General features: G+C 34.9%; 2 protein-coding genes across 2 annotated transcripts; one reads left to right on the plus strand and one right to left on the minus strand.

Moving 5' to 3' along the window:
* Positions 1-288: 288 nt before the first annotated feature.
* LOC110668408 (actin) lies at positions 289-3,782 on the plus strand. Its single transcript, XM_021829618.2, has 5 exons — positions 289-399; positions 1,108-1,177; positions 1,299-1,692; positions 2,260-2,873; positions 3,336-3,782. Exons 2-5 carry the CDS (start codon positions 1,118-1,120, stop codon positions 3,399-3,401), a joined length of 1,134 nt encoding a protein of 377 aa, XP_021685310.1. The 5' UTR covers positions 289-399; positions 1,108-1,117; the 3' UTR covers positions 3,402-3,782.
* A 4,698-nt stretch (positions 3,783-8,480) lies between these two features.
* LOC110668409 (probable protein kinase At2g41970) lies at positions 8,481-10,655 on the minus strand. Its single transcript, XM_021829619.2, has 7 exons — positions 10,562-10,655; positions 10,071-10,327; positions 9,842-9,968; positions 9,476-9,749; positions 9,132-9,264; positions 8,965-9,051; positions 8,481-8,880 (listed from the first exon to the last, which is right to left on the minus strand). The coding sequence occupies exons 1-7, from the start codon at positions 10,653-10,655 to the stop codon at positions 8,755-8,757; spliced, it is 1,098 nt and encodes a 365-aa protein (XP_021685311.2). The 3' UTR covers positions 8,481-8,754.
* Between the last annotated feature and the right edge of the window lie 2,496 nt (positions 10,656-13,151).

Below are 13,151 nucleotides of genomic sequence, written 5' to 3' on the forward strand. Positions count from 1 at the left end.
AATGTTGTAGACATGAAACTCAAAAAATGCTCAGATTTCCCAAAATGCCCCTGGTTAAGGGATGGAGCAACGTGAGGAATGAGCGAGGGTATACCCGTCCTTAAAAATGAAGGAACCGAAAGTGAGCCAGCTGTTGGCAGCATGAGAGGACGCGTCATGGGGTCCGTAAATCATACATTCTGAACCAACGACCAGGATCACTGGAGAGTGAATTTGAGGTTCATTTAAGTCGAATTTCATTTGAGGCCAATTTCATTTCACTCTCGCTTCATTTTTAAAAACAAGAGAGAGCCCAACGTTAACGCTCAGCCAGCGCCGGTCTTCGACACTCCCACAACACGAACAAAGGAAAAAAAAAAAAAAAATCAGAGTGCAGAAAATTCCAGTTTTGTATTGAAGGTAACTTCGTGTTTGGATGTCGAGAAAATTTCTGGCATTTCCAAGAGAAAATTTGCTGGTTTTATTTTCCATATCTCTCTGCATTTTTTCCTTTCATTAAATTTGCATTTTTTCCTTATTTTTTTTTATTGATTTAGTTCCAATTAGAAATGTTAAATTTGCTTTCTTTGTTTGTTAATATTAATGGATTATGAAATTAAATTGGAAATGCGGTAATTGTTATCACGATTCGCGATCTGATTTTCAGGTCAGAATTGATTCTAAATGAATGGAGCATCATCATGATGCTGTATTCTTTTAGAACTCAATTAAGTCACAGAGTTTGTATTATATAATAATCTCAATAATCCAAGAATTAACTTTTCTGATCTTGCTATTGCTTTGTTTAGTTTTATAATAATTAAGCACTGTGAAGGCTTATCCCAAATTACCATCTAAACCAGCCTAAACAAAATGAATCTGCGTATTCACATTGCCTTTTTGGTTATGTATTTGGGATTGGATATACAAGTGCATTGAATCGCAAATAAATTGTTAGTGTGATTTTGCAAATATGGCATTGAATGCATTGTAAACTAGGCTGTAGCCTTTGAATCATTGGATTTTTGTTTCAAAATTGTGCGTCAAATTGTTTTGATGTTAGGTATTAATGATAAGACGAGACGTAGCTGTATGTGTTTTTGTATAAAGTTGGTATTTGTTTGGCAGGCATAAGGAAATGGCAGAAGGTGAGGATATTCAACCTCTGGTATGCGACAATGGTACTGGAATGGTCAAGGTATATCCAGAGTCCTTTACCAACCCATTTCTGATGTCAAAAGGTTTATTCTAAAATTTAAGGATTTTGTTTCTTAAAGTCATTCTGAATTCCTGATTTTGATTGCTTATGAAATTTTCAGGCTGGCTTTGCTGGAGATGATGCTCCCAGGGCTGTATTCCCTAGCATTGTGGGTCGCCCTCGCCATACTGGTGTCATGGTGGGTATGGGCCAAAAAGATGCCTATGTTGGTGATGAGGCTCAATCAAAGAGAGGTATTTTAACTTTGAAATACCCAATTGAACATGGTATTGTTAGCAACTGGGATGACATGGAGAAAATTTGGCATCATACCTTCTACAATGAGCTCCGTGTGGCTCCTGAAGAGCATCCGGTTCTCCTCACTGAAGCTCCTCTCAACCCTAAGGCCAATCGTGAGAAAATGACTCAGATTATGTTTGAGACCTTTAATACTCCTGCAATGTATGTTGCTATCCAGGCTGTCCTTTCCCTTTATGCCAGCGGTCGTACCACTGGTGAGTGATATATTCCATCATCTGTTTCTTGTTTTCTCAATTTGATGCATGGGAGTTAGAGCTACAGCATTGATTCTTTTTATTTTTGTTATATATATAAAAAGGCCGAGTTGTGAAAGCCCCAGATGATATTTAGAAGCAGAGATCATATTTGTCTGATATTAGAATTGAGATAGAGAAATGGTTCACCTTATGATGAACATTTCTAGTTGATTGAAAATTAGTCAAAACTCAGAAAAAAAAAGGTACATGTAAATCACTATGAAGAAGGGAATATTCTTAATATTTGTAAACCATCAGCATTTCTATTGTCTAAGTTGCCATACAATCTATTTTCAAAAATTAGCAGCATAGGTCGCATGACTAACAAAAACATGAATTAAATTTGTTTCCAGTAATTATTTTTGGAAATTTATATAATATCTATTGGATAACTTTAGCCTCATGAAAGCCACACAGGTGCCTTTCACAACGTTCATTTTGTATAGCCTACTCTTGCCATGGCTCTTTTATGATGGAGATGAATTGTGGGAATTAATATTTTCATGATCCATGTGGTATGTTTAGGTATTGTTCTGGACTCTGGAGATGGTGTGAGCCACACAGTTCCCATCTATGAAGGCTATGCCCTCCCACATGCCATTCTGCGTCTGGATCTGGCAGGTCGTGATCTTACTGATGCACTTATGAAAATCTTGACTGAGCGTGGTTACTCTTTCACCACCACTGCTGAGCGAGAAATTGTTAGAGACATGAAGGAGAAACTAGCCTACATTGCTCTTGACTATGAACAAGAGCTAGAGACGTCAAAGACCAGCTCATCTGTTGAGAAGAGCTATGAGCTGCCAGATGGGCAGGTTATCACAATTGGAGCAGAGCGATTCCGCTGTCCAGAAGTCCTTTTCCAACCATCCATGATTGGGATGGAAGCTGCTGGCATCCATGAGACCACTTACAACTCTATCATGAAATGTGATGTCGATATTAGGAAGGATCTGTATGGTAATATTGTTCTCAGTGGTGGCTCTACTATGTTCCCTGGCATTGCTGACAGGATGAGCAAGGAGATTACTGCATTAGCTCCCAGCAGCATGAAGATTAAGGTGGTGGCACCACCAGAAAGGAAGTACAGTGTCTGGATAGGAGGTTCCATTTTGGCATCCCTTAGCACCTTCCAGCAGGTATTGTCTATTTTTGTTTTTGGACTGCAAACAGAATAGAGATTTAAGCCTGATTCTACTAATATTTCACCCTTTATTGTCATGCTCGTGTTGAGTGGTATTGGCTGGTACACTGTATGCTACGCTTAAGAGTAATGCGTGTGATAATTAACGTCAAATTAGTTACTAATGGCAGACAGCTCGAGAACATTAGATGGCATACTGACTTGTCACACAAATCATGCACAAGATATTTCTATATTCAGCTATTATAATTGGTGCATTAAATGTTATATCTTAATGATTAATTCTGTGAGTAACATTTTGGCAATTCAATAAGTGTGATGATCGTTCACCATTAAAAACAATGCTAAAATTTAAAACCATCAACTCAAGAGCCAATTTAGTGATATGAAATCAGTCAACTCCTTGGCTATGCTTTTTAGATCTGATTAGTGAAATTTCTGTTCTTTTTGAGTGCAGATGTGGATTGCAAAGGCAGAGTATGATGAGTCTGGGCCATCAATTGTCCACAGGAAGTGCTTTTAATCATGCAAAGCTCAAGGCTAAAGGCGAGACACATACTACACTTAATTATGTTTTTCGTTGCAAAAGGCTTCCAATCAAGTGGTTGAAAATTTTTCTTCTCCCTATTTTATTTCCATATTTTGATTTATTATTCTTATTCTTATTTTTTTTTTTCTGTTTCTGTTTCTGTTTCTGTTAATGTATGGACAAAAACGAGGGCGAGTGGATCAAATTTAAGATTCTTTTTTTTTCCTCTTTATTTTTTTAATTTTTATTTGATTGTAGAAGAGTTTTTTATTGTAGTTGATTTGGTTTGGGTTAATTTTCAGGGATTGATTACATTATTATTACTTTAAGGGTTATTTCAATTAAATAAAACCAGTAATTATTATATTTCTTTCATGTGCCGTGCATAAGTATTTTCCTCTCTATTCCATCCTTGGCGTTTTTGCATAATGTTCATCAATAGATGAGAATAGTTGTGGCAATTTGGGTTGATGTGTCATGTTTATGTCATGTTAATACGTGATACGAATATAATTAATATCAATATTAACACGATACGGTTAACAAATTGTGTTAAAAATTTAAACACGAACATGACTCTTCTATTATACGGGTCATACGACACGATTAATATTAAATTGTATTAAGTATATTAAACACGACATGACTTATTTAATACGAAATAATCTATTTAATATGATTTAGCATGGTTTAACCCATTTAACACGCTATATAAGGGGTTCACGAGTCATAGTAGGTCAAATAGGTTAATGGATCACAGGTTAACACGTTACACAAATATTAAATTGTGTTATAAACGTATTAAGTCAGGTTAGCGGGTTAACCGGTGACACGATTATAACCGTGTCATAAATGGATCGACATGAATTCGACACAAACACGTATAAGCCTAATTCAAAACCTATATTTTTGTATCGTGTTCGTGTTTGTGTCGTATTCGTGGATCGTATCTAAAATTGTCACCCCAGATGAGAATATTTAAATATATATTTTTAAAATATTTAATTTAGCCTATGTATGTCACGAACCAACCTATGGGCCGGACCGGCACTAGGACCTGGGCCAGCCTAAAGCCCCCGAGGCTCGTAGTAAGCCTAACTGTTCATTAACCCAACTCTAAGGCCCATTTGGGCCCAATATCAAGAAAACAAACGGACAGAGTCCGGCTATAAAGTGGACCTTTCAACGGGGAGTTTTTGACTCACCCGACCTGTAAACATAATATATCATCATTTGGGGAGCTCACCTCACCCTCCACATACTCATATCAGCATCAAAATAAATGGGAGCTCAGCTCCCTCATCCAATCCATCAAACATGCAAATAATAATTTTACAGGTCCACAATAATAATTTAGTTTACAGACCCAAATCAAGTAAACATTTCTAACACATGCGGAAATTCTAAGATTTAACAAGTTTATACAAACATTAGTAATCGACCTGCGAGGGAGAAAGCAGGTTAACCTCAAAAATATCCTCCTGTGGCCTGAAAAAATTTTTGAACAGGAGTGAGCGTTCGACTCAGAGAGTAAAATATCAATTTTAACCATAATCTCTATAACTATCTAGAACTAATGCAACCTGTGGAGTGAAATGCAACATCAACAACATTTTCACATCATAACATCAAAAAGGTAATTTGGAGCACTCACGCACCCTGTAACATCAATCATAATATATGGGAGCTGATCCCCTATACAGCTCTCTTAAATCCAACCTGGTGCCAGCGAAGAACTCAAGCCGGACTTTCGCTTAATAAACCAAATCGAGGGTCCCAGCGAAGAACTCAAGCCGTGACTACCCGTCCTATCCATAGTCCACACCACATCACACGCACACCAACGCACGCACACTGCTCCAAATTACCACAACAATATCATGGCACTTTAACAGTTATCAATGCAACATAATTCGTGCCTAGAGTTTAACTACATAAATATATGCATATAAGTGATGCATGGGCATGCTTGAACATATAATAATAGTGAAATTACAATTAAAATTAATATTTTACTCACAGACTTGACGATGGTCACTGAGGCGGCTGGGTGGAGGAAGAAGGCTGTCCCGGCTCACCTGATAATTTTATTATAATCATTTAATAAATCTGACTCAATACAAACAAAGAAAAAGACCAATACGTCCTAAGTCGTGCCGAAAATCCGGCAGAGTCTCCCCTATACCTAGGACCTACCCAACCTGCAAAAGGGCTCAAAACACACTTCTATACTCACAATCCATATATCCACAACTCAATCACATCACACAGCCCCTCCTGGGCCCATCAAATCAATCATCCATCACAATATGTAAAATTTCAATTTAGTCCTTATAATTGACCATTTTTGCAAAAACTGCCCAAATAAGTTCTAAAAATTCTAAAACTTTGCCCCGCGGTCCTTAGCAATATTACTAGGCTATTGCAAAAAGAATCATAATTTTTTAAGCTACCACGAATATTTTATGGATTTTTAATCCTATTTAAGCACTAGAAAATTACGAAAAAACAAGGTTCGGGTTTACCTTTGCCGATTCCGACTTCGGGGACACGCTCGGGACATCTGACAATGGGGGGATAGGCAAAACCTCGGCCCAATTCGGAGACTTTTCCGGTAACGGGTCTGTCTGGCCGGAAATTCACAGACCTGGACAACTGTCGAATTTCCGCGAATTGAGGATACCTACACGAAGCCCATAACACGGGGGTTAGTACATAAATTTTTCAGAATTTTCTAAGCTCATTAAATGCTCAGAAAAACATTGCGAAGTTCCGTGGGACCCACCGAAAAACGGTGTCGGAAAAATTCGAAATTTATGTCGTCGTGAAGCTCTCGACGAGTGGAGCGCTCGGGTACTCTCGGTTTTCTCGTGGGGTTCACGGTTTTCGAGAAATCTAGCCCAAAAGTCGAAATGGGTTAAAAACTTCCCGAGTAAAAATCGGACAAACCGCTCGATGGATTTCGGCGTTCTTGGTGTCTATGGAAAGCTCTCGCCGAGTAGATGATTTTAGACACAAGACCCGGTCCAATTGGTGGCCGGATCGGCCGGATTTTGGCCGGGAAGCCGAAACGCCGCGAGCGCGAGGGAGAGAGTTCGCGCCGCCGCCCGGCGGGCCGGGCCGGGAGGCTAGGAGGTCGCGCTGGCCGGGTGGCAGGGGAGGTGGCGGCGCAGGGTGGAGGAGAGAGAAAAGAGAGAGAAAAGGAAGAGAGGTCGACGCGCGCGGGGAAGGAAAGAAGAAAAAGGAAAAGGCCGGTCCGATTCGATCGGTCCGATCCGGTCCGGTTCGATTCAGCCGGTCCGATTCAAGATACAAAATTTTGAATTTTTTACTCTGCCTCGGGACCGAAAACGAGGTCCAAAAATTCCGAAAAAATTTCCAGAAAACTCAGAAAAATACGTAGACTCCAAATATATTTTTAGTTTTGCCACGTGGTCTTTAAATTAATTTTTAAAAATCATCAAAGTTTATATTTTCGAAAAATGGAACCCGATTTTTAAAATCCGAAAAATCTCAAAAAAATTCCTAAAATTTAAATAAAATTAAAATACCAAAAATGCTTATAAAATTTAAAATTTTTGGGGTGTTACAATGTACTTATTTGATAAATTTAATTTAGTCTATTTTTAACTTTTTATCCAAATTAGTTTAAAAACTTTAATAGTTCAATTTAATTCAAAAATTGAATTTTATGAGTTTAATTTTTTTATTACTTAATTTAAATAAAAATTAAAAAGTTTATTTTTTTTTAATTTTGGAATAAATTGAATTTAAATTGAAAATTTTAAATTAAATTGAATAAAAAATTAAAAATAATTAAATTAAAATAAATATGAATATAATTGAGCTTTATTTTTTTTCGACTAAAAGAATCAAGGTGTAGATATTCTTTTTAAATAAGAAAACCATATTATATCGATGGGGAAAAAAATTTAACTGTCAACATTAAGGGTTTACATTTTATTTTATTTGTAATTAAATTTTTTTATGGTTTATTTTGTCATTTTATTATTATTTTTTTAAAAAATTAATTAATAAATGACTGTCACATGTCATTAAATGAAAAGAGTTTGACAAATTGAAAATTTTTTTATTCTTATAATTTTATTACTTTTTTTCAACTAATAAAAATAACTGTACAAAAGCAAACCCATGCAAGCATTCCAACATTAATATAAAAATCAAAATTTTTTTAATCTTAGGAAATGGCCAATTCTTTTACGTGAAAAGGAGGGTCATGGCTAATGATACATAAAAATATATATAATGAGATGATTTTCTTATCTAAACTTGAAACACCGTGAATTTAAGATATAAGATATATAATGGGATTCACTTGTTAAATACATGAGTTTCATATATTTGTGCTTTGAGTTCATTATGGACAGCTAATCAAGAATTTTTCATATGAGATGATTAATATAAATTGGTATTTGAAAATAATTAATTGCTGCATGCCACTCCTCTAATCTGGATTGGAAGAGAATACTCTGAACTATAGTCTGCCACTCATCATTAACATAATCAACAGCCTGTAGATACACTTCAAGTATATCATCAACAATCTCAATTACGCCTTTGCTGTCGGCAATCAACAATGGGGTAGATTGATTGGTGGCATAGTTGTCTCCAACTCTCCACTCTAACAATATTGATAGTTTTTTCAACTCTCTTTCCTTCATCAAGTTTGTCAACCTTGCCTTCAGCATAAACATATGACATGAGCACATAGGAAGTTACAGTTTGAGGATCCAACAGAAACAATTTCTGTGCCACGATCTCAGCTAGTTCAACGTTGCCATGGATTCTACAAGCCCCAAGCAAAGCTCCCTAAACACCTGAGTCTGGTTTTACTGGCATCCTTTGTATGAATTCATAAGCTTCTATCAAACAACCATAACTCCTCAACTAGACCATTAATATATTTCATTACTGTTTGCTGATCAATAGTGAATGAGAGTCTGTCCAAGGTGTAGACCTTCTCTCCAAATCATTTTCTTTTAAAATTTGAAGCTTGATTTTGAAGATTCACTTTTGGAAATAAATTGTTATGTATCTAACAAAGAAGATTACAATACACAAGAATCTGTGTATGCATTCCCACAACATTTTTTCTCACATGGTCAGATACAAGAACAAATAGAAACACTACATTTCTGGCATTTCTAGTTTTCCAAACAACTAAAATACAATCTATGGTGCACACTAACAATGTAATTCCAGAGTAGCATATCAGATAATTTGATTATAATCTGTCATGTTGACAATGTCACAAGGATGAAAACAGGGGACTAAAAAAGTTACAAGAGTCTAAAAAAGCCTGCTAGTTCTGAATCATGTTTGGAATTTATGCTTGAGACTCAGGCCCTGCTGGTTTTGAGTTGAGAAGTGGCTGCAGAGCCTTCACAACTATTGTCATGTTTGGCCTGAAATCTGCTTCATACTGAACACAAAGTGCTGCAACTGCTGCCAACTGATATATCCCATTTTTAAAGCAAGTGAGAATTAAACTACTTTCAACCAAGATTGAGTAAAAACAAGGGATTATAGTAAGAACCTTAGCAATTGCCTTTGGTGGGTACTCATTATTTAGTTTGGGATCCACACATTGCTTCACTTTATCCTCACTCAATCTTGGAGTTGCCTGTAGGTAATTATTAGAACTAATTTTAGATGCATAAAATGGATAATTAATTAAGCCCAAAGTTGAAAAAAGAAACACACCCAAGTGACAAGACTCTGTTGTCCCTTAGGCATTGTATGGTCTACTGGCTTTCTTCCTGTCAAAAGCTCTAGAAGAACAACTCCAAAACTATATACATCACTTTTCTGAGTTATCTGTCCTGTCATAGCGTACCTGCAAAGAGAAACCAACAACTCAGAAAAGAACTCAAGAAACAAGATTACTGCATAATTGCTTCAGAAATCAGAATTTCTATATTGTTAAGTAATTTTGTTGGTTGATTTGGCTTCAACTCCAGACGACTCCTGTACCTCTCTGGTAGAGCTAGTTGGTATCTTAATTATTCAGTAATTTGTTGTTGAAGAAGAGGCAGAAGAGAGCTTACTCTGGAGCGTGGTAGCCAAATGTTCCCAAGACTCTAGTTGAATGCAGCCGAGCTGCTGTATCAGAAGTTGCACTTGACAAGTTGAAATCGGCAATTTTAGACTTGAAATCATCGAAAAGAAGGACATTGCTTGATCTGACATCGCGATGAACTACAGGAGGCTGAACTTTTTCGTGCAGATACTCAAGGCCTTTGGCTGCACCAAAGGCAATTTTAACTCTTTGGTTCCAGCTAAGTACAGGACCTGGTTCAGCTCCTTGTACACCTTTCCTCCCTGCATCATAATAAAATCAACCATTTGTGAATCAAATTTGCTTCAAAATCAGTGAAAGAATGAACATATGTAATTGGAATTTAGATATATACCATGTAATAAGTCGTGCAAAGAACCCATCGTCGCGAACTGATAAACCAAGATTCGGTTATTTTGCTCCAAACAATATCCCATCAACTCCACAAAGTGATCATGCTTAAGCCTGGAAACTACTGATAACTGCAGAGACCACAATAACAATGATTTAAAAAAAAAAAATTGCAAAAGTTTTGTGCCCAGATAGATTGGATTCAGCAGGAGAAAGAGGTTCAATCATCAAACCTGTGCTACAAAATCAGAATCTGGTTCTGGTGAAGTACTGGCATCCAGCTTCTTTATTGCAGCCTCTACACCATCATTTAACTTGGCATAGAAAACCCGACCATAAGAACCTTCTCCAATCAATGCCTTTGTACCAAAGTCATCTGTTATTCTGTTTAACTCATCCAATGACATAGCTGGAATTTCGATTGGTAAAGCCTTTTGTGGAGCTCCACTTTTGGCCGGATTAGCATTCCTTGGCTCTCCTCTCTCGCCGCCTATAGCATCCAAAAGAAAACCAATGCTCTATGTCTTAGTAGGATTCTCCAGGATTATGAGACTACAACTTTGATTAGCAGGTTTATTCATCTCTCATAACTTATGTAAAGAATCATTCCAAATGCTTTATGAACATCTGGGCTAAGAAATCCATCCTTAAACACAACATCCACAGAAATTTACGAAGATTATGACAAAATTGAGAAGGAGAAAGATAATATAGTAAGATTTACCAACAGCATATGGATTCCCTCCTTTAGGTGGGGCTGTATTTTGGTTAGCAGATGGGCTGTCGAGTTCCTCCTCTGCACCTCCGCAACACAACATATCACCTCTTCGATCAATGCACTACGAAAAATCTACTGTAAACCCAAAAAACATGCCATATGAAAGCAATTTATGAAGAAAGCAATACCCAACAGGCAAAATTTGTAAATGAAAGTTCTAATCTTTTTCAAATATTTTTTCCAGAATTTAATAAGATAATGAACAGATAATAAAAGTGAAGATATATACGAACCTAAAAGTTTGAGATCTGACGAACCCAATAACGGAAATGACAGGAAGATTGAATTGACAAATAGAGAGGGGCCTGATGATGGTGGAGAAAAATGTGGGAACGGAAGAAAAGAAGAATCTACAGAAATAGAGGAGGTTTTGGAAAAACAGAGAAAACAGAGGAAGAAAAGGAAGGTGGTGGTGGTGGTTGATGATGATGATTTTGTTCTTCTCTCTGTTCTCTAAGTCCCTCTATTGATTCCCTGGCTTTAGAACAGAGGCGTACATGTTCCTTTGTACCGCGGGAAATTCGGTCTAGAAAACGAGTTTTAACGGCTAAAACTAATTAACCTACTTCTACGTGCTTTCACGTTAGCTTTGCAATTCCCATGCACTAATTAATGATGGAATTTTCTATTGTTAATTTATTAAAAATTAAAGAAGACCATCTGATTAATAATTAAGTCTAATTAATCAAACCAATTCTATCTAACAGCATGGAACAAAATAAAGTAGTCTATTTAGTCTACCATAGTTGAGTGGCTTACGCCTATTATTCATGACAGATTTAATTTCGAATTTTTATTAAAAAATTATTTTATAAATCTTATCATAAACGATAATTATAATGAAATCGTCAAAAGCCTATGTTTTTCACCATGCCTTATATTGGGTTGGTAGAGGTATGGATTATTGGTTATAAATTAAAATTTTTGGATAAAATTCAATTTGTATATTGATTAAAAATTTTTAATTATCTTAAAAATAATCAAGATAATTTTAATTTTATGAAAAAAAGTATAAATTACTATTTATTTAATTATATATAGTATTTATAATATTTTATCATTGATAATATATTGTTTTTAATAAATGTTATTAATATTTTATACTTATATTTATATTTTTTTAGTAATAATAACTGAATTTTAATTTGATTTTATTAATATTAAAAATTCAATTAGTTAAAAGCATTTGTCCGGTATATATATATATATATATATATATATATATATATATATATATATATATATATATATATATATATATATATATATATATATTTCATTATCACCGTCCAATAGAAATTAATTTCATTTTATAATATATATTGATTTGGTGAATCAAGTCGTATTTAAAAAGTTTTTTTTTTTCATCTAGCTAGCCATTTACATCCATGAGAAGAATTTTTTTTTATTGAAAAGAATCAATACTGGTTGGTTACGTATCAATTTTCCTATATAATTAGGATTAGAGATAGGAGTGGTCACGATCTAATTTCGAATTAGAATTAGCTCTAGCAAAATCGATTAAATCCAGAATCGATTTTGAACCGGATCAAAATTGCTCTTTTGCGATTTGGTTCAGGTTCATATTGATGTGGTTTAACTGTAAGTGCACAGATCGTTTAAGTAATATAGATAAAGATATAAGAGTTGTGTTAATGATTGAATTTTGATATAAAAGTTTACTAATTTAAACTAAATTTCGACTACTAGTAATTAAATGAAGAATTTAGAAATGTAAAATGTATGTGCAATTTCAACAAAGAAGTTAATTGAATGGCAAGTGTCACTAAATTGCAAGAAATAAATGTAGCAAAATGAAATACGGCAAAAATCAAAGTAATAAGTAATCGAAATCAATTAACAAATTAACAATAATAAAAGGATGATTGAGGAATTTAGGGGTTGATATTCAAGCTATTTTGAGATTTCGAATTGATTATCAAAACATATGGAAATCATTGATTTCAAGGAGATTAATTCTTAAATCCTTTGAATACTATTTCGAGTGAGATAAAAAGTATCTTAATTAACTCAATCCTACTTTCATGGAGTTGAAATTAACTAAAACCCATTAAGTTCATTAATCAATTTATTAATCCTCTTAATCCTTAGTCTATTGCTAGATTTAAGTTAATTAAGTCTAATTTCTTAATTATCTATCACTAGGTTTTCTTCTTTCGATACTTCAACCATGGATTAAGGACAATACTTAATGAGATCCTATACTAAGTATGTCATTAGGCACATAAGAAATGGATAAAACCTTATAATAACCATAAAATTTGGATAAATCAATTCAAATCCATAAAATATCTTAAATATTATATATCCTACTCCAGAATCTTAGAAAAACTGCTCACTATCCATATTTAATACAAAGGATTCTAAGCAAAATAGGAAATAAATCTTGAAAATAAACTAAGAAATAAGAAACTCGGTAGAAGAAGTGTAGACAATTATGAAGAAGAGAAGAAGATTTCAAATCTGGTACAGAAATGAAAAATGCCAACTCCTGCTCTGCTTTCCTTCCTTTTTC

This window comes from Hevea brasiliensis, chromosome 5, assembly GCF_030052815.1.
Source record: "Hevea brasiliensis isolate MT/VB/25A 57/8 chromosome 5, ASM3005281v1, whole genome shotgun sequence".
Taxonomy (NCBI): Eukaryota; Viridiplantae; Streptophyta; class Magnoliopsida; order Malpighiales; family Euphorbiaceae; genus Hevea; species Hevea brasiliensis.